The sequence below is a fragment of the Pseudorasbora parva genome, chromosome 1 (genome assembly GCF_024679245.1).
Source record: "Pseudorasbora parva isolate DD20220531a chromosome 1, ASM2467924v1, whole genome shotgun sequence".
NCBI classification, from domain to species: domain Eukaryota; kingdom Metazoa; phylum Chordata; class Actinopteri; order Cypriniformes; family Gobionidae; genus Pseudorasbora; species Pseudorasbora parva.
In genome coordinates, this window is record NC_090172.1 from 46,310,507 (window position 1) to 46,333,676 (window position 23,170).

Sequence of the window (23,170 nt, forward strand, 5' to 3'; positions counted from 1 at the left end):
CCCCGTTTGAACGCTTGCAAGAATTTTTATGAGGGAAGAGACGGAGTCTCGTGAGAGAAGAAAACATTGGCTGCTCTTCTGACACACTTAAGGTTGTTCATACAATACACTCTTGAACATACAAGAAACATTCCTTTCTCTACGCTTTTACTGGGCGGACACTGGTCTATATAAAACAACGTTTGCTAGAATAACTGCTAATGGGAATCATAAAGAATTGAATGGTTCCGTTTCCAGTTCATCTTAATGATTCTGGTTCTCTAATAGTTACATAAACAATATCTAGAAAAAGAAGAGCAATTCTATTGCCAAATAATGAGATCATTTTAATAAATTAAATTACTTCAATTATTTAACGACCTTTCACTGACTTTTAAAAGCATAAAAGAAATCAAAAAATTGGCCTTAACTATGTTAAATTATATTTCACAAACAAATTCTTTTGCAAGATTTAATTTTATTTATTTTTTATAATACTACTGACATTATTGGCATTAAGTATCTTAGTATTCGTAGTAACGAGTCAGTAACAACATTTATTTATGTCTCAAGCCTTAGCAATCATTATGCTTATTATTAATGGAAAATTTGTTATTTTTTCTATGCCATTTCATTCTTCCGTTTTAAAAAGCAAAGTTGAACCAATGTCTGCTACGTTTGGCTGCTTTTCCGACACACTTAAGATTGTTCATATAATACACTCTTGAAAACACAAGAAATATTCCTTCCTCTACATTTTAACAAGACACTGTTCTATGTAAAACATAACTTTTGAATAACTGTGGATGGGAATCATAAAGAATTGAATGATTCCGGTTCCAATCTCCAATGGTTCCTTAAACAATTTCTTTAGCACATTAAAGGAAGAAATATTTAGAAAAAAGAAAAGCAATTATATTGCCAAATGATGAGATCAGTAAATAAAATTACAAACTTTTTAACAACTTCACTGACTTCTAAAGGTGGCATAAAAGCAATCCAATAATTGGACTTAACTATATTAAATTATATTACACAAACAAACAAAAAGTGTAATATTCAATTTATTTATTTTTATAAAAAAGTTTGGACATTATTGGCATAAAGTATCTACCCAGTAACTAAATTGATTTATGTCTTTAAAAATTGATTACGTTTAAATTGTATATAATTATATACATACACACACTCAAGATAGCATGATGGATTATTCTGATACATAGAAGACAACAATAATGTAGACCAAAAATTATAAGAAGAATGGCCAAAAAAGAAACTATGCCTTTATTCTTTATTCCCCCTACTCAGTTTGCGTTCATATTTAAATATTAATTTGTCTGCATTATGAGTGTGTTAAAGTTCTGTGTTTTATTGGTGGTTTTCTCCCCTCTTCCCACCCTCTACACTCCAACTTTTTCATTTCCAGTGCAAATTTTTTTTTTTTCAAAGCTGAGGTGTGAATGACCAGGCTGGGGTGTCATGACACTTTAAAATCAATGTAACACAGAAAGTTAATTTACATGTTATAAAATGAAATTCAGCTTACAAGTCATTAGTTTAGGAATAGGCTGGACTTCACTGATTGCACTGGAAGGTTGAGATTCACCAAAAAAGAAACAGCTAACAAAATGAATTAGTTCTGGAACAAACAGCTAACAAAATCAATTAGTTCTTAGGTTCATAAGAGCCATTCATTATCAAGAATCAGTTGGACAACACAGTTAGCAGTTTTGATTCACTAAAAATAACCGGGCTCATTCGCTATGGGAAACCACAATTGTCTCGCTGAAAATTTCACATTGTAGATTCAGCAGTTTAGTGCATTATTTTGTACTAAATAACTACCAATACAACAAATAACATCCTTCTTTGTACTCAGAATACTAAATGACAATAAGGCAAAAAAGCACAAACTGAAGGATGAAAAACTTCAAGGAGATCACACCATGAAGTACAGTAGTTGGCTGCTCCCTCTATTGGCTAAAATGCAGAGAAGCTGCACTACACCTATTCCTCACAACTGTCTACAATACTTCTGCATTTTTTTTCTGCATAAAATGCAGTCCTACCCTGAAAGTTCAAGGGGGTTGTTTTCTGGCAAGATCGAGAACAAAGAAGTGTTTTTTTTTTTTTTTAATCCAAGTAAGGTATTCAAGAACTGGTTCTTTTGTACAATGGCAGCCATACAATCGCTCTGCTGTCTGGAGGTGGTATAGGCTAGTAAGAAACGAGTGGATCAAGATGTGTTCAAGTGTGGGCTGATATCGCACTGGCTCCGTGCCATGTCATAATTCCAGCACAAGATGCGTTTCTGCACACTAAGTCCTAACACCACTCAGCAACCTGTGGAACTAAACTACAACATTCTCCTCATACAAAATATTCAACATGAGATTGAGAAATATTCAATTGGCTTCAAAAAGCAATGCCAATAGTAGCAGGATGCAATTATTATTAATAATGGTTACCTTGGTGTATTCTACATGGCAACATATAGACCATAATTATAACAGAGTGAAACCAAAATCTCTTTACATGTATTCCATGTGGTTTAGCCACTTTAATATAAGTGTACAGCTGAAAAAACTGAAGGGAAAAAATTAAAGCGAAAGTGTGTGGTTAACAATTTGTTTGGATAAAGATACATCACTAATACTTAAAATTAGCTTTCATCATGATTTACTTTTGCGAGAGAAATTTCATCTTTAGAGAATCAAAAGCACACACTTGCAGGAATATTGTTTTTGGCATCAACCCACCTGTCTAACAGTTATTTTCATAGTGGAGCTAGCACTCTATTGAAAGGAAGAAAGAATGTAGTGGAGAAGAGAGGTTGTGACTCCTTTAACCTTGCCTTCACCCTGTATTAAACCTGAGAGAGTTGCTTGCATTTAGTATGAGAATGACTCAGCTGCTATTGAACTCAGCCATCAGTTCTGACAGCATTTGGTATGGTTTAGTAACTGTCAGCGGGTTGAGGGACCAGTTTTTCACAGTGTGTTTTGTAGTTCTGCTTAAACTTTTGCAGTAAATGACAGAGTGAATTGTACAAAAAGTGTCTTCACTTTAATTTTCTGTCCTTGGACAAACCCAAAATACAGCTCAAAAACTGAAAATTACCTATCAAACACCACAATGAATGCACATTCTCTCTCTGACTACAATCCTGTAATCACATTCTCACCTGTCTCTGCATCTCCTCCACCTGTCTGTGAGGGATGCTCTTCAAAATAGTGTACATCTCTGGCAACTTTTCTTCTGGAATGACAACGGACGCCCTGCAAGCACACACAAACACACACACATATTAAATATTAAAAACACAAGTGCATGCAAACAAAAGACATGCCATCATCTTGGATTTAATCAGTGCTTTTTACATGCACTGATTCAAGATGACGGCATGTCTTTTGTTTGCTGTGCATGTGCTTGTTCATGAACTACTTATATGTTGAGCAATAACATATTTAGTGATAGCTCGATATTTTCAGAAGATATGATAAAGTGTCCATCATGATTTTCTTCATTAAATATCTATAAGGCGATTAGTAAGTCAGGTAAATGACCATATTAATGCTTTATGCATGACAACACTGGGATTTTGAGGTTTACCTTTTCCAGTCCAGTACTTCAGAGAAAGGTAGAATGTAAGAATCAGCCATGATGACGGGGACACATCCAGCCTGCAGCACGTCACTGAGAGTGGCCTGCCCGAGCCGTGCCCCGCGCAGAACCACACAGAACGACGACTCCTACGGAACACACAGGGGACACATTTGTTATCTCTAATAATGATACACTCCCAGACCTCTTCAGTGATGCTGTAACATAGACAGTAGTGTGATCTAGGTGTGTGGTGTAAATGAAGGGGTTGTAATGAAAGGTGCTAGGATCAGAGTCAAGATGGGCTTTGTGTTGAAAAGGGGGGGTGATGGCTCTCACAGGGATTTGGCCTCCGTTCCTCCTTACTGTGGAACGTCTCCCAGATGTGCTGCAGCACCCAGCCCAGATGATAAGCATACTTCCTGTCTAGACAGGGCTGGACGGGAGATGAGCGTGGTGGACAGGAACAACGTTTGTTTCTATTGCTTACACTGATGAAGAAATGTGCTGCGGTGGTAAAGATCGCTCCTGGATGGGTTTTTGTTATTTTAATATATTCCTTGAGGTAATAACACAAAAAAACAGCTCAGTGTTTCTTTGTACAAAAAAAAAAAAAACATATAATATTAACTATTAACTATTAAAACATAACTATTATATTTTATATATATATATATATATATATATATATATATATATATATATATATATATATATATATATATATATATATATATATATATATATATATATATATATACACACTCACCTAAAGGATTAGGAACACACTAATACTGTGCTTGACCCCTTTCGTCTTCAGAACTGCCTTAATTCTACATGGCATTGATTCAACAAGGTTCTGAAAGCATTCTTTAGAAATGTTGGCCCATATTGATAGGACAGCATCTTGCAGTTGATGGAGATTTGTGGGATGCACATCCAGGGCATGAAGCTCCCGTTCCACCACATCCCAAAGATGCTCTATTGGGTTGAGATCTGGTGACTGTGGGGGGCATTTTAGTACAGTGAACTCACTGTCATGTTCAAGAAACCAATTTTAAATGATTCAAGCTTTGTGACATGGTGCATTATCCTGCTGGAAGTAGCCATCAGAGGATGGGTACATAGTGGTCATAAAGGGATGGACATGGTCAGAAACAATGCTCAGGCAGACCGTGGCATTTAAACGAATTGGTACCCAATTGGTACTAAGGGGCCTAAAGTGTGCCAAGAAAACATCCCCCACACCATTACACCACCACCACCAGCCTGCACAGTGGTAACAAGGCCTGATGGATCCATGCTCTCATTCTGTTTATGCCAAATTCTTACACTACCATCTGAATATCTCAACAGAAATCGAGACTCATCAGACCAGGCAACATTTTTCCAGTCTTCAACTGTCCAATTTTGGTGAGCTCTTGGAAATTGTAGCCTCTTTTTCCTATTTGTAGTGGAGGTGAGTGGTACCCAGTGGGGTTTTCTGCTGTTGTAGCCCATCTGCCTCAAGGTTGTGCGTGTTGTGGCTTCACAAATGCTTTGCTGCATACCTCGGTTGTAACGAGTGGTTATTTCAGTCAACATTGCTCTTATCTCAGCTTGAATCAGTCAGCCCATTCTCCTCTGACCTCTAGCATCAACAAGGCATTTTTGCCCACAGGACTGCCGCATACTGGATGTTTTTCCCTTTTCACACCATTCTTTGTAAACCCTAGAAATGGTTGTGCGTGAAAATCCCAGTAACTGAGCAGACTGTGAAATACTCAGACCGGCCCGTCTGGCACCAACAACCATGCCACGCTCAAAATTGCTTAAATCCCCTTTCTTTCCTATTCTGACAATCAGTTTGGAGTTCAGGAGATTGTCTTGACCAGGACCACACCCCTAAATGCATTGAAGTAACTGCCATGTGATTGGTTGATTAGATAATTGCATTAATGAGAAATTGAACAGTTGTTCCTAATAATCCTTTAGGTGAGTGTATACTAATAATATAATAATCCTTTAGGTGAGTGTATATAAAAGTAAATGGCCACTGTTATGATAATTTGCTAATGTCGTACCATAAAAAAGTATCAATGCCACCTCACTATTGCATGTGAATAAGTATTTTATACATCATTAACCATATAAAACTGTCACTTTTAGAAAAAGCGTTATGAAATAGTTTACAATCAAAAATCAAATACAACTGGTTGCTTCATCTAGCAACACAAATTTCTTTGCGAACTTTCCATTACATTGTGCCTTGTTACACACAAAAAAGGCCACTCAAATGCTCTAAACAAACATATAATCCTACAACACGGTCCAAGATGCCATTAAAAATACACCATCTACTTCTAAAAATACACCATCTGCGAACTAATTCAATTAAGGACAGTTCATCACCACTGCATTGCTTCCTATCCGTGGTTAAGTTATCAATTGCAGCAGCACAGGAAAACAAAAGACATTAACTTTCTTTTATTCCACGTGCTCTTACATTTTTACACAAATACTCTTTAGGTGTTTGATTGTATGAAGTCCTGCTTTTTTGTGTGTGTGTATTTGTGCTGTACTCTCAGAAGTTAATGATAACATGTCAGAATTGACATGCCATCATCTTTACATTGTGTCAGAATTGTGTGATTTTTAGCTGGTTTTAAACTAGGTATATAATGGTTGTTTCTGAGTATGTTATTTTTGACACATTTCAGGGTTTTGTACTGCAATATTCTGCCTTGTCAAACCTTAAATAAACCTAAACCTACTTGTTCCTGAGGTGGGTGTCCTTCTGAAGTCCAGAGGCACAAACAAGTTGTTTAACAGGACACGACAAAACAAAACAGTTGTCAGCCATTAGGTGACTGAGTGGCAGCGGTGGGGGGTTTATGTTGCGATGATGAACATTTCATCAAAGTCTTGTGCTAGATGAAGTGTATATAACGGGGAATATACGTTTTAATAAACATAAACCTCTACGCACATATTGGCAATAGAATCGCCACTGGCTAGTAAACTTTTTAGTTTGGATATATATAAATATACATTCCACCAAATGTATCAATATCTTTGTAAAATGGCAAAGCTATTTAAATATCTGAATGTATACTCTTAACATGTCAATCAAGCATTAGACTAGGTTATGATATTATGATAATCAAGCATTATTTAATAATAGAACATTAGTAATTAGAACTAAAACTGCTGGTAACCATGTATGAATTGCATATTTGTAATTTAACTGAAGTTTGGACTGGTGGGGGTGCTTAAGATATTGTTGGTGTTTCTGTAAAAAATGTAGACAATAATAATATAATAAGATAATAATAATAATAATAATAATAATAATAATAATAATAATAATAATAATAATAATAATAATAATTCTACTATTAATAACAATATACAACACACTAAGGACTGATGAGCTGCTGGGTTCATGAATATTAATCACGTTGACAGCATTCACTGAAACAGATTTGCTGAAATCAAAACAGGGACAGGAAAAGGTGAGCGCCATCCAATGAGATTGCTGTTTGCGCATTACTTCCACACACTACCGAAAAAACGGCATATCTTCTGCTTGTTCTTAAAAGCTAGACTCTCGCCCTTTCTCTCTCACATGCGCACACATGAGTTTTTGAGAAACGCACTCAAACTTAACGCGACGGCGAGTTGTGCCCCTTTACACTAGAGTTTACGGTAGCCTACGTCATCAGATGAGCTGAGAAACTCACATGCTCAGTCAGTGTTCATCAAGTGAAAATATACCTATGCTAAACTAACACACACACACACACACACACACACACACACACACACACACACACACACACACACACACACACACACACACACACACACACACAAGTAAAATATAAGGATATATTTGATATTTTTAGCTAATGATAGATGATATTTAGTCACCCAGAGTAAACATTTACTTGCATATGCGAGAGTTTTACTTGCATTGTAGAGGGTTGATGAACCTTGCAGGATGCTTTAATGGCACAAAGACCTCTTATATTACAAGATATAAGGTGCTTTATAAAATTGAGGATAAACCACTAGAATTACATGATTACTTTAATGATGTCTCTACTTTTTTCCTGGGCTTTAAAAGTGGTGGTTGCATAGGTTGTCAATAGAGGAACAAAAAGCTCTGATTTCATTAAAAAGATGTTCATTTTTGTTTTCAAGATTAACAAAAGTCTTACGGGTTTTAGAACGACGATGAGAACGAGTGGATGAACGATTTTCATTTTTGGGTAAACCCTTTAAAGAATCTAAGAGCAGTAGCTTTCAAAAGGTAGGATGGCCTTTATTCATACACTGATGATCTATTATTTATGACAAAACTCAAGAGTTTCAGACATCAGAAAAAATAATTAATAATATGTTTATAATAAAAAAAATTATCAGAACCAATAGATGATAATGTATCCAATGTAATATGTGGTATTTAAATATTTAAATAATATAATACTCTAGTATATTAATTATGTCAATTTCCATGTTAATTGAATTCTGTTTAATATGAATTGATGTTCAGAGACACCAACCTGTAAGATTTGTGGGTAGTCGTAGACCTGTCCTTTATAGCAGCGCTTTCTGACTGAGGCCAAACCCTGAGAGAGGTTACTGCATTTGTCTAGGAGGAGCAGGGCCTCCCCATTCTCCTCCTTCAGCCTCTCGAGTTCCACACGGTATTCCCGATGGATGGCCGTCTGAGATGACAAAATGAAGTACTGCCGTGGCCTGCAGCAAATGCACATTATTTAATGGCATTTTCTATCATTAAATCTTAACCAACTAATCAATGTCGGTGAGCAGGAACTCACCCTGGTTGCCTCTCAGGAAGGTCCACCTCAGCAGATAAGGGGCTATAGACGGGGATACTGACATCATAACCCTGCCTGTATGTCCATGTGGAGAAGCCTCCCCCAGCCAGCAGGGCTCTGAAACAAACGCAATGAAAATGACAACTCTGTCGCCGCGAGCATCTGCAAAAGGCGCTGAAGATAAAACACGTCCTTAATCTGGTTTTACATGACAAATGTGCGAACATGCCACTCCGAAGCATTTAACAGAGTTGCCTTTGCATCCAAGTTATATGATGAGTCAATAAAACTTCAAACACCGCTCGGTTTGAGGGAATGGAGCAAGTATAGGGAGAGCTGCAAATATGGCCACGCAACATACACTGTCTTTTTATCTCACCCCACACATATGCACATACGGGCAGCTGGTTCTGATGAGGCTGCACGCCAAATGGAGCACAGCTGGATGAGCCCAGGAAATTCCCTACAGCTCCAGATAAGTGTTCATCATTTCAGGGCTTTCTAGTACATAAAACTCACCTTTTCCACCCAAAGCAAAAGATCGGCCAAGTAATAGGCTGAGAAACATGGCCTATGTTGCAGTAAATACCAGAAGATTATGTTTGTCTGCCTGCTTTAGGCGGTAGTGTGTTCTTTTCTTTCATGATCACTCTCACTGCATCTTTGATCTATTGATCTAAAGAAACACTTCGATGATGTTGATACATACATAGATGCAAATACATAATAGATAATTGGATTTATTATGTATTGCAAATACATAATAGATTTTTTTTTAATGTTTTAGTATGTTGTTCTTTTTCCTTTATGTTAAGTATTCATTGAGGTTTTTGTGAAGAAAAAAAAGTAAAATACAATTTTCAAAAAAGAAAAGAAAACGTAATTGGTAAGAAGTCAAGGTGACAGTTTGGGTTTATATCTGAAAAGGGCAGTTATGTGACATTGATCTGTGTGAAAGGATATGTTGGGATGGATGTCTGCTATTATTATTATTATTATTATTATTATTATTATATATTGCAAGCATTCCAATTTATCTCAATATCATGAGTGTTGAAACAACAAAATTATACTTAAATCCAGCATGGATTGCTTAAGCATGGCATTAATCTGATAGTGCTGAGGTTCAATGTCATTGTGGACATCCATGTGTCAATCCACTCTCACTAACCTAGAGATAAAACAGTACTTTGTTGCAAAACTTCTGTGAGCAAATATCTCATAAGATCAAAAAATATAAGTGAGGATATGGGAGCAATTACTGCTTCTCAGTCAGGTGACATTGCTTTGCCACAAGGTCAATCATAGAGACAACACTGCCCTCAACTGGCAGACATAACATACAAACTCTATCAGAAGTTAATCATTGTATTCAGTGATATGACTATTTTTTTCACCTCTGGAATTAGTCAAAGACTGCAACTTAATTGAGATTAATTTGAACAATTATGGTTGTCAATTATGAAATAAAATCAAATACACCAGTAGCTGTAAATAACTTTAGTCTTGGTATCAAATTTGGGGAGTTTTCATGGTAGTGTTTTCAGGGCTGATTTTAATGAAGAAATATAAATCAGTTTATATTAGCTAGCTATATAATAAACACCACTTGCTTCTGAAACTAAATAAAATGACAATATTGTGAATAATGAAATGTAGGAGAACAAATCTTTCTTAGGTTTCACTATACCAGAATGAGACCAAAATACAAGAATTCAAAACAGTTATCCAAAATAGTTCTGTGGGTTTGCAATCTGGCGAAATGAAAAGTTAAAAATAAATCCATGAGGATTTGAATACTGTCCTCACAATATGAATAATACCTAATCAAGTATAGAGATTATCTGACAACACTACTGTTTTAAAGTTTGGGGTTGGTTAGATGTTTTTGGTAACACTTTAGTATTGGGAACACATATTCACTATTAACTTTTGCCTCCAACTCCTAATTTACTGCTTTTTATTATTAAGGTATTTTTTGTAGCATTTAAGTTTAGGGGTTGTTGGGTATGATTAAGGGGTGTAGAATAAGGTCATGCAGAACAAAGGCTTTAGCACATCGTTACTATGCTTGGAAGCAGGGGGGTCTCAAGAGAAGCCAAGTTATCTCGGTATTGTTGTTGATATGAAAAAAAAGGTAAATGTAGCAATATAGCAGGAGACTTATGCATATGATGTATATTACAATGTTATGATGAACTATATGCTTCTCTCCGTTCTAAGTTCCGTCCTTTTCTGACGGTCTAAGTTGTTTAAAGCATTTCTAACGATACAGATTTTTAGAAGGTAGTTTACCTGACTTGAATAGAAACGTGGTTTGTGTAACAGTAGCATCACATTATTAGCCATTTGATCATGCAAAAGGCTAATCATATTAATTACTATTTTGTGTACAACATTGAGAGAGATGCACAAAACGCATTATCACTCAGAAACATGCATATGAGCCTGTATAATTCACTCTTCCACTTCCTCTGAACCAGTTTCTGATTCAAACATGGCTATATATATGAAGCGTTTACTTCAGTAAAGTTGACCGAGTGGATCTCTGAGCTCATATTACTTATTATTATTATTTATTCACTTATTAGCAAAGTTGAAAACAGATGGGCGACTTAACATTTTTTTGGATCTTTTGATGAACAGAATCCTTAGTGCAATAGGGCTGGACCTAATTATTTTAATATGTTCATTCGGTGGGTTGGTATTCAATTTTCAATTTTGGGATTTGAATATTCTATTCTTTTTTTTCCCCTCATACCTGGCATTCCCCTTGAAACGGTTCTCATTCACACTTAAATATGTTTACACTACAAAATCTGGCAAAATACAATACTCTTTTTTACAATTATCTGATATAGCCAAGCAGTTTTTAATAGGACAGACAGTTGAAGGAACCCAATTTCGTTATACTTAATAAATATATTTGCTTCTTCGGACCCACTTTATATTAGGTGGCCTTAACTACTATGTACTAACATTGTAATTAATCATTTGATACAATGCACTTATTGTGTATATATGTTTTTACATTGTACTTACATTTAAAAAAAATACCTGCATGTAATTACGTCTGTAACTAATTTCTGTAGTTACATTTGTAATTGCACAGTTGGCACTTCCCTTACACCTAACCCTACCCTTAAACTGACCCACACCACCACACCTGTCCCTAACTCTACCCCTTTCCCACCTCAATATCAGCAAAAGTGTTTTGCAATATAATTTGAACACAGTAAGTACATTGTACTTATTTTTTGATGTAAGTACATAATACTTAAGGCCACCTTATATAAAGTGGGGCTGCTTCTTCTTAGCCTACTAAAGTGTTCCCTGCAACTGGAGTGTTCTCTGTGTAGAGCGCACAACTGCATGAGCCTGAATAGACAGAAGCACATGCCTGAACTTGTATTTTGGGTTAAGCTGCGTTGTTTTAACATTGTGGAAAATAGAATAATAGAACAAAATGTATTAGTCGTTTTACCCATTAGGGATGTGACGGTGAGGAAATTTACCCTCAGTGTCACATGTCAGTGCGTGTGCATGCACTGTTATAATAATGTTATAATATCAATGGTTGCACTTTTTTTATGAGTATGCACATTTTGTGCTTCTGTTTACATTTCTTTTATAACTTAAATGTATAGGAAGAAAGAAATATACTTACAGTTACATGCACTTTAGTGGTGTTAATAACGCGCCTGTTTGTTACAGTTGTGATTTGTAGTCAACACGTACAACATTGTACAGTATGTTCTGCTAAATAAACCATGACAGGAAACATGCTGGGGTCAATTTGTTCTTAAACATCGGTAATACTGCACACATTATTTAAAAATATACTCAGGTACTTAATTACTTGCGTATTTACTTATTAATGAATCAATATCAAAGCTTATACATCAATATCGAATCGAGATCTAATCGAAGCCTCAAGAATCGAAATTAAATCGAATTGTGAAATTCCTAACAATACCCAGCCCTTGATGTAACCGGTGATGAGTTATTATCAATTAAAGTAAACAAAAATCTGCACACTGCTGTTGCTGCTCCCAAATATTTATTTTAAAAAAGACAACGTTTCAACCCAAAAGGTCTTTTGTCAGGTAAACATCAAGCACAAACAGGTATGAACCATCACACCTGACCTCATTTGTGAACAAATTACCCAATCATCCTATATAGTGTCAAAAAAAAAAAAAAAAAATCACTATATAGAGAATATATATAAAATACAATAACCAATATCATTAACAATCATAAAGAAATTTTAAAAAAGGGATTTTATAACAATACAAAAAGAACATTTATAATACAACCCAATACAATAAACAATCATAAAAAATAACAATAAATAAATCTTTGGGAGCAGCAACAGCAGTGAGCAGATTTTTGTTTACTTTAATTTATGCTATATTGAATCTGGCACCTGCAAAAGTTTCACTGGATGTGCGCACAATTTTTCCTTTTTACATGAGTTATTATCAATTAGCTGTTGTTATCAATCTAAATCAATCTACTGCCAAATATAGGAGCTTGTTACCAGTAACAGACCTGTGTGTTTTGTATCACTAGTGCAGTTTCTGTTCTCAGAGCATATAAACCCTGCCTGCTTGAAGCGCGCCACTGAGAATCTCAAGATTCTGCCTTTATTAGAGAGAAGAATATGTTCAGCCCACTGCCTTCGAAGCTTCAAACATAGTGTTGATTACTACCGAAGCTCAAGAAATGGTATTCGGACCAGCCCTAATTGATTTTTTTTAATTGATTGATTTGACTTATTTTGAGCAAGTAAACATTTTTATACAATGAAACATAAATAACATCTTTTTTGACACTTTGTGCAGTTAATCCACAAATGCAATAACAAAAAACTTGCATGTAATGTGCAAGATTATTTTCCCATTTCCCTAATGCTTAAAATAATAATGAAATTCTTCACCGTCACTTTTTATTCCTTTAAAACTCTTACGGATCCCAAACTTCTGAATTATGTTGTACATAATGTCAATATTACTTGAGAACATTCAGAATTCCTGTCAAGTTTAACAATTTTGTGTGCCAGTTATTAATGACTCCTAACTCTCACCTGTCCCTAGGCACATCCAGAGCTGTATTGTAGTCAGGGGGTCCTCCAGGAAGCATGTTAAACAGCAGGTGGTTCATGCCTTTGTCCCACCTGAAAAAATATCACATAAACACGCTGAATATATAGCTTGATTCAGACAGTTATGACTTCAATATAAAGCTGATATGTTCCTAAAAACTAAAATATAGAAGTTATATAATAGCTCACAAGGGACACCATAATAGAGAAAAGCAGAGAGGTACAACTTTAATTAAAATAACATTGAAATCCCTGTACAGCAGAAGATAAATATTATATCTACCTGGGCAACATGGCCAGTGCCTGAGCAGTTTCACGAATCCGTAGAGAGTTCTGGTTCATCACATCAATGGAGGGAATGAACAGGCACGCTCTAGTCACATCGTCAGTGTAAAAATCGCTGTCTGAGATGGCGCTCAACAGGTCGTTGTATTCTCGAGACAGGCCAGTACTACTGATGGGCACCCCTACCTCATCCACAAATCTCTGAAGAGGATAGATGTACACCTGTGGACAAACACGATTAATAGAACAATGCATTTTGACTGGAACGACATCCAACCTAATAAATGCAAATCAATAATACAATCACTTTTTTGTCTGTGCATTACCTTGATTTTATTCTTGGGATTATAGCCACAGCGATACACATCAAAGCACGTGTGCATTCGACAGCTCAGGTCACCCCTCTCAGGAATAGAGCTGCTCACAGGTATCCTGACCAATGGCGCGTCATGCACACTACGGCGGTCCAGACTCCATTCTGCAGAGGACTCAATGGAGTGAGGCCAGAACTGGAACATCCCGGTCGCGATCAACCCCAGCAGGACAACAGAGAAGAGAGTGATGTAGTAGATCCGGTGTTTAGTCTTCATGCGGGGAATGAGAGCAGGGCCCCGGGAACCATACTTCACTGCTGCGCACATGATGAGCCTGTCCAGAAGCAAAACCACTATAGAAGACACAAATGCCACTGATGAACATCTACACAAAAACATATAATAACTGAATGTAATCTTTAAAATTAATTTTATATATGATCTAATAACAAATGAACATGTCAGATTATTGATTGTTCTCATTTATTATATTAAAATGTAATAAGATGGATCAAACATATAGGATTGATCTATCTAATTCCAATAAATGTATCACAATTAATACAATTCCAATTAATTTATTTTATATGATAAATAATTTGGAATTTAATGGATTAATAAATTCATTGGTATCAGATATAATTAATACATCATATGCCTGATTCATCTAAAGACAATGTATGACTGTTCTTTCGAATAGTGCTTCTATCATATTATTAATACTTACTTAATTACTTACAAATAACTAATTTTATTAGTTATTAAATAAAAAATAAAATAAAAAATAGTAATTTTACTATTTCTAATTTATTATGTATATGACTGATTAATTCCACTGAATCTATCATGGGTAATCCATCTAATTACATTTATATATGATTGTTTGTCATAATTGATTTGTTATACCATTGATCTATCTAATAGCGATCAATGTATCATCATGATTAATCCAAATTCCAATTAATTTATTGTATATGATAATACATTGTTTACAATTTAAAGGATTAATAAATTAATTGGTATTAGATATGATTAATCCACCAAGCTCCAAATAATTTATTATGGGATAGATTGTTCTAGTTCAAATTTATGATATACCTGATGCATCGATTGTCAATTTATGACTGTTCGTTCCAATAGTGTTTTATATTATTGATCAATTTACTTACAAACTAAATATTGTATTGCTGATTTCTCATTCTAACTTAATTATTTATTATACGAAATATCGATTAATCTATCATATGATTAACCCTTCAAATTTCAGTAAATTACATTTATTATAAACCGGTCGATCTTATTTCTTTATGATTTATATGTATTAATAAAAGCAGGCCATATTTCAACGTCTTACTCAAAACATGCCCCGTCTTGAGTTGTAAATCCCAAACACACTCGCTAACGATAGCAGGTAACGTTAACATTAGGCTAGCCACTACAATATATTAACTAACCTTCACGGTGTCCAGTTTACGGGCCTTAAATCTCAGCACGTCTCAACCATAATCCCATTTGTTGGTCCAGTATGGTGTAAAGACTGAAAGTGATTTTTTTTCACTGAATTTTGTTTATTATCCCAACACACATTGCTTACGCTACAGAAACAGCTGACAGGAAAGAAGAAATTCGTCTCTTCTTCACGTGAAGTGTCACACAGTGTTCTTGTCATTCGGGTTGCGTAGCGCCATCTGATGTTGAGGAAGAACGACTGTGAGCCATAGGTTGCGTCTAGAAACCTAGTGAGCCGCCTACCTAGACAGCATTTTGGGATTGTTAATGCCACGTTCCTTATGTGTCTATATAGCCAGCTCACGCGTTTTAAGACACAACCATACACAACAGCTAATCAGCTTATCGTTTCAGGCAGCCACCATTTTTTCTTACGGCGTAAATAACTTTAAACGTTATTGTTGTGAATTAGTTTGAACATTAGGGCAAACATTTCTATATGTCTGGTGTTTTTAATCAAGAAACAATCCTCTGGGTCCTGTTCTTCGACTGTGGTTTAACAAAGCCCGGATTACTTTACATATCCCGGATTGAGCCTGCTCGATAGGCTATCTGAAATTTGAGGGTTTTTTTTTCGGTTCTTTCAACACATATCTCGGATTTAATTTCAAGAAGACTGCTGTTTATGAAAATAACTGAGGGTTCGTGTGAGGATTGAGAAGTTCGTCTAACCCAACTGACATCATGTCTAAACAGCGTGCTGCATATTTCAGCCCTACTGAATTGCAACTTCTAATTGAAGGATATAACGAAGTTAAACATTTAATAAAAACCAAAGGGAATACAATAGCGGCTGCAAAAGTCCGTCAGGATGCGTGGCGAAAAATATCTATCAAATTAAATGCGTAAGTATATTTTAAGTAACATGTAATTAGTATGGCACTAATTTCATTATGCAGTATACGGGACGCTGATGCTTTGTTGACAGCTAGTGTATGAATCTAATATCTAGGTAGCTTTCTCAAATTCTGCTCTTTGTCACGCCCACATTTCAATTTCAGATCCAACCCTATGGGTCCCAGAAGAACGTGGCAGCAAGTCAAGACCAAATACAAGAACATCGTTCAAAGTGGTAGGTCGTGGGTTTTTCGATTTTTGTGATTCCAGCCTAAGGGCCTTGTAAAAAAAAAATAATAATAATAATAATAATCCCTTTTGTTTGGGACTCCCTTCCTAAAATATAGGCTAAAGGCAGCTATATGTTAATATTTAAAGACCCATCTATACTGTGTGTGTGAAAATAGTAAGCATAATATTATAAATACAACAATGCGCAATTTAACAAATTGCTTTTAAAATGTACTCAAATTATCTGGATATTTTAGTTTTTTTCTAAGTTCTATTAAGAAATATCGTAGGCCCTTCTCTTTTTTAGTCACTATTTAAGTCAAGTCAAAGTTATATATTTTAAAGTGAGTTCATGTTATTACATGTAATTACTTTAGCAATAACAGTACATTATGCATAATTTAAAAAAACATGCATAATTAAAGTACCTAAACCAAACCCTAACGGTAACTCTATACTACATGTAGTTCATTAATATTACTCAGTAGGCCTACTTATTTGAGTAGGTACAATGTATCTACTACGTCACCTTAAAATAAAGTGTAACCATATATATTGCACTATAATGTAACAAAATAAATATTGTTTCCCACACAGTTTTAGAGATACTAAGGTCTTAAAACCACAAGTGACTTGCAAGGGGTGAGGAGAAACTCTCTAGAATGAAAACAAACCATTTCTTAAAGCATGTGCAATACAACACAGATTTGTTTATAACATTTCTGGGTTTATAAATGCATGGCTTTCAATACAAATCTATAAATTAAGATAAATCTTATGATCTTTGGTCAGTCTTTGGAAAGCAGATGTAAGTTGTGACCAAACCTTTATCGTGTACATGTTTTACACTTTTCTTCCTGTGACATTTTCTGCAGACCCCTAGCACCCCCTTGTGGCCTGGGCCCAGTTTGAAAACCCCTGGTCTAAATGAAACTCAAAATTTGTGTTGAAGTGTTTTTGAATTGAATAACTTCAAGAATGCACATAATTTAGCTAACAAGAGAAAGGCTGCCCTGAAGACGATGGGACTACTCCCAGTCCCAACAAAAGAGGAGTACATAGATGAAGAGGAGCTGCCCCCTGAGAACGACGTGGAGGGTCCTATCATAGAGCACATAGTTGGCGGCTGCTGCTCTGATCCAGGAGATGTGGCTGGCTGCAGCAGTTATGTCAAAGGTATGCAGACCACTTTCTTTCTTTGTCTCTTTAAATCAATACTGCAGTAAACATACCATCATTCTTATCATTTAATTTCAGTGACTGAACATGGAATGAACCTCCTTCCGCCACCTATATTATCAGATGATGAGCTGGACTCGGTAAGTTTACAGCTCTGTTTATTTGAATTTGTAGGGTATCAGTTATCATAGTATTAAATAAATTATATAATAAATGTTTAATAAATACCATTTACAAATTAATATTAATACATTATTTAATAAAGTGTATGTGGCAGGGCATTACAGTACTATTTAATTATATAAAATGCATGAAGATGTTTTAATGCTCATTTTCTTTTTAAAGGAACCTGTGGAAGATGTTAAGACCCTATACAAAAAGTATCTCCAAGTGGAGATCTTCAACAGAAAGCAAGAAATGGCATACAGAGCCTTAAAAATGCGCAAAGTGGAGAAGGAAATACAGTTGTTGGACAGGAAGTTGGATGTAAGTAATGTTTTATAGTGGATTGTCAGAATAAAGGAAAAGTGTACCTAAGTGGACCAGGGATGGAAATTAACTTTTTTGTCCACCGGCCACTGTGGCTGGTGGATTTCAAAATCTACCAGCCACTCCATGTTTTTACCAGCCACTTTCTTGTTTTTAACCGACAATGTGTAACTGCATGTGAAAAATTTATACTACAAGCTCTACAATACTTAAGCAGTTTATTTAATCGCAAGTCTCAATGAAATACTGACATTTTCTCTATCTCTCTTATACACACACAAACCATGAACTGATATACATTTCATTAAATGAGTAGGGCTCTGTGCTCTGTGCGCTTTTTTTTACCTGGATGTGGCATTTGGATGATTCGTGATCTTTTATGGCTTCCAGATTTAGGTTTTTAGTCCCAACAATGAAACTAAAGCGTGTTGACGACACACCGAGCAGAACATTGTCAGTAGGGATGCACAGAAATAAAAATTCTGAAAATTCCGAAACCGAAACACCAAAAGAAATTATGCCAACTATTAGTACCATTGCATTTATGGCAAATACTGTGACTGTGTAACTTTACTAAAAATCAAGGCATTGCGATTGCATAAATTAATATTAAAGTTTCAAATATTAATCAATTACAAATTATGCAAATATTTATTTAGCACATTGCAACAATCCACAGTATAAAATACAATTCAAACTAAAATGTTTAACTTGACCTCACTCATGTGTACATTTAATAATAGCTAATGTACAGGCCTAATGGCCTGCAGAAAGGTACAGAAATTCAATAAAGTAATCAAATGTAAAATAACTGCATATTTTAACTGTTTAAATTAAAGATTAATCCTTATTAAACTTACAAAAGCTATTCAAGAGCAGTGAGTGATGTCCTTTTGTTTGACATTAAACAGACAGCAGTAAAGGCTACTGCCCCTTTAAGACCTAGTGCAGGGATATGCTCTTCTTTCTCGACTGTATAACGTTCACTTGAGGCATATTCAGACTGTCTGCTTGGATACTAATCAAGATGGACATGTTGACATACTTTTTGTGTGAGTTTGTCCATTTAAGCACAAGACTTGAAAGAGAACTCAATATTTGCGCGCTGTGAGACGAGTGCGCGTTCTCGGATGATGCGCAGTGACGGATCTTCTTTCAGTGCGCGCGAGTTCGTATTCGCGTCTTCTGGTACTACATCCGGGTAATGACGGCGAAAACGACTGGTCATATTCGGACATACGGCCGCACTCGCATGCATTGAACAAAGTTTACAAAGAGGGGAAACAGTATGCTATTTTTATTTACCTGCCACGGTGGCCGGTAGGTGAAGCGAGTTTACCCGCCACAACTCAAAATCACCCGCATTTGGCTGGTGGTGGGTGCTAATTTCCATCCCTGAAGTGGACCCGTCGATAAATGATGGGCAGAATGAAATATTTGTTTTCTCTGTTCATTTCTGCAATTTTAAAGTATAAGTTAAAAATGTAAATAAATTCTGTATACTGTATATATGTTTTTATTTCAAAAATGAAAGTGGGCTTAAAGGTGCATTATGTAACTTTTCCGTCCGCTAGAGGGCGCCTATTCAAAACAAAAGCGTAGTTTGATGATGTCAAGTTTGAGTGCAGTTGTAGAGGAATGTTAAGGAGCTGAGCAAGGCCACTGAAGCGATTGTTAATGAGATGAACGCAACACAAGCCTCGCAAGCAGCGGCTCTTTTATTATGCCACAGTCGCTGGCGGCATTTCCGCTTTTCTGGTCAAGAGTTTGGGGTAACGCAGCTCTAGTTTATCATATTAGTGTGTTGAAAATGATGTTATGACATTACTATGTGCGTTTGCTCAGCGGCTGCTATGACACGTGTTTTACATTGCAGTAAGAGTTAGTTACGCAGTAACGCAGATATGACACAATTGACTGGGGATTCCATCACATGTCCCGGTTCCTTGGTTAAAATAGCAATTTCCTCACGATTTACAAATAGTTGGAAACATTTGGGATATTGTAAGAACTCAGCTGAACAAAATATATAACACTGGCCTGGTGGTTTTTGGATATTTTACTGACATTTTTTTACATAGTGCACCTTTAGTTGCACTTACCTAAATATTTATTATGCTTACTTGTTTTGTTTTTTTTGTCTGAAACTACTGTGTAAATCTGCCTTTTTTTCTCATTACAGGGTGGTCTTTGATATGCAATAAACCATTTTATATAAACCCACTGTTTTCCTTACAATATTTAAAAATTCACAAGTTGCAACATTTACATTTACATTTACATTTAATCATTTAGCAGACGCTTTTATCCAAAGCGACTTACAAAAAAGGGGAGAGCAATAGAAGCAACGAAACAAACAAGGCCAACAATACACAATTTCTTTTTTTGGGGGGGGGGGGGGGGGCAAACAAAAATTCATGGATAGTTAAGTGCTATTCTTTATTGGTTAGGTGCAATTGGAAGAGATGTGTTTTAAGATTTTTCTACACATTTACGTGTAGAAAGCACGCTTGGAAAGGAGGGTCATTTAAAAAGGCTGACATACATAGCCTCTGTCACCAAACTGAATCATAATGGGTTGGGCTTTACACCTTGCTGAAATATAATGGAGTGGACCCTAACATGTACATTAACGAGTATGGACACCTGTTATATGCAGAACGTGTTAGACCAGAGATTATTAATCTTGCTTCCCCCATTCTGATTGATAGATCTGATCTGACTACTGTATTTAGCTCATTAGTAGAGTGTTGCATGACCAAAGGATTCATCCAAGAAGCATCATAAGAATATCATCCAGTGTTGGTTGTGTCCACTGTGAGTGATTTTAAGGCAAGCAAAATCTATTGCCTATCTACCATTAAAAGCCACTAACAAGTAGCTGACAAATAAATCGTTTACCTTGTAAACATTTAACAGCAGAGGTGGAAAGTAACGAATTACATTTAGCCTATTCGTGTTAACAGTTACTGTAATTGAGTAGTTTTTCTGTGTAGCCTACTTTACTTTTTTAAGTAGTTTTTAAAATCTGTAATTTTACTTTTACTTACGTAAATTTTGATGAAAGTATTGTACTTCGCTACATTTTAAACCACATCCGTTACTGAGTAAAAATAAATAATTAATGCAAAGAGTGGAGGGGAAAAAATGCGATCCGGAAATGACTATATTGAATAGAGGGCAGTGTTGCCAGATTGGGTGGGTTTCCGCCCGGTTTTGAATTTTATTGTGCGAGTAAAAATGGGTTTGGACAGGTGGACAAAATTTGGGCTGGTTTGGGGTCAGTTTGGTGGTTTTCAAACATCTAAATTTTATAGTCTAATGGGTTAATAACAAACTCAAATGTGCATGTACTCCATAAAATCAGTCATCATGCACACGGGGCAAGCGTAGAGTCAGCTGGCAGGTGTTGACGTCGCCAACGAGCACGTACTTTCAGCCAATCAGCGATCAGCAGGGAGGCGCTCATTCATGAAAGGTTTTTAGCGAAATTGTAGTTGGATATTCAAGTGATCGCTATGCAAAAGTGACATAAATATACGCATGGGCGTAGATTACGCGGGGGACGTGTCCCCCTCACTTTTAATAAAATGTATTTTCGTCTCCCGCACTTTTACTGGGTCTCACCGATCCTAGTCGACCCGCTCCGAGCGGGATTCGAACCGGCGTTACCGGCGCGGGGGCGGGGGCGGGCAAGTTAACAGGGACGCTAAAAACAGCTTTCTCTAATTTCGGTTGATAGCGCGCTTCTTGAGGTCACGGGCAAGTGTATTTACATAGAAACCAATGTGAATACATCAAGGTTTAAATTCAGAGACAAAAAATAATCTATGCATGACCTGTTATTTTATTCTAATCTAAATCCAAAAGTGGATTCGTAGAGGTAATACCCAGTCGCTGGAGCTGCAGCTGAAGGAAAACAATCGTTATGAGAGATGAAACGTGACGACGACAATCAGACGATTGCGACAATATATGCTTTATGTGTGTTTTTCAAGTCATCTCAATAGGCTATTTATAAAGTAGGCTATCATATGAATAATGCAGCTTTTAATGTTTAGTATCTTCTGCTCACCAAGGCTGCATTTATGAAATCAAAAATAGTTAAAACAGTAATATTTTGAAATATTATTACAAATTAAAACAGCTTTTTTCCTAAGTGAATATTAGAAAGTTCAATGGACAGCATTTATTTGCATTTATTAAATAAATTATTATCTTTTGTAATATTAAAAATATCACTTGTGATCAATTTAATGCATGTCTGATCAATACAATTATTAATTTCTCTCTTTTTTAATTTTTACCACAAATGTTTAGATGGTTTCCACAAATATTAAGCAGCCCCATGAGCAGCACAACTGATAATAATCATAAATGTGTGTTGATCATCAGATCCTCAATGATTAGTGAAGGATCATGTGACACTGAAGACTGGATAATGATGATAAATTCAGCTTTGATCACAGGAATAAATTACACTTTACTATATATTCACATAGAGAACAGCATGATTTACATCAGAATATATATATATATATATATATATATATATATATATATATATATATATATATATATATATATATATATATATATATATATATATATATATACATTGCATAAAATCTATGGAGTCTTAATGCACAAGTGTTTGTAGTATATAAACCAATCATAAAATTGGCATAAAAAATAGGAGAATAATATTATAGATATTAATTAGTGGTTATTTTTTCAGCAGTGTATTTGATATCTTGCCCAATTTAAAGCAAGAGATACGATAAATTATATTGGTCCAAAAAAAATGGTAT

General features: G+C 35.6%; 2 protein-coding genes across 3 annotated transcripts in view; one reads left to right on the forward strand and one right to left on the reverse strand.

Moving 5' to 3' along the window:
* The window catches only part of ext2 (exostosin glycosyltransferase 2), a 34,436-nt gene extending 18,709 nt beyond the window's left edge, over positions 1–15,727 (reverse strand). Inside the window, exons 1-8 of the mRNA XM_067442940.1 lie at positions 15,569–15,727; positions 14,127–14,467; positions 13,799–14,022; positions 13,498–13,587; positions 8,409–8,525; positions 8,130–8,325; positions 3,592–3,731; positions 3,164–3,257 (exon numbers count right to left, since the gene is read on the reverse strand). Coding sequence (XP_067299041.1) covers positions 3,164–3,257; positions 3,592–3,731; positions 8,130–8,325; positions 8,409–8,525; positions 13,498–13,587; positions 13,799–14,022; positions 14,127–14,441 — 1,176 coding nt within the window. The 5' untranslated portion in view covers positions 14,442–14,467; positions 15,569–15,727. The remainder of the gene's footprint in view (positions 1–3,163; positions 3,258–3,591; positions 3,732–8,129; positions 8,326–8,408; positions 8,526–13,497; positions 13,588–13,798; positions 14,023–14,126; positions 14,468–15,568) is intronic.
* A 130-nt stretch (positions 15,728–15,857) lies between these two features.
* On the forward strand, positions 15,858–20,579 carry si:ch211-107p11.3 (GT1 domain-containing protein). 2 transcript variants are annotated; one of them, XM_067442943.1, is made up of 6 exons: positions 15,858–16,468; positions 16,625–16,695; positions 17,685–17,867; positions 17,949–18,010; positions 18,216–18,356; positions 20,542–20,579. In XM_067442943.1, exons 1-6 carry the CDS (start codon positions 16,308–16,310, stop codon positions 20,551–20,553), a joined length of 630 nt encoding a protein of 209 aa, XP_067299044.1. In that variant the 5' UTR covers positions 15,858–16,307; the 3' UTR covers positions 20,554–20,579. The 2 variants fall into 2 exon arrangements, with proteins under 2 accessions (XP_067299044.1, XP_067299043.1); XM_067442942.1 differs by lacking the exon at positions 20,542–20,579 and having other exon boundaries at positions 18,216–18,408.
* The last annotated feature ends 2,591 nt before the right edge of the window (positions 20,580–23,170 follow it).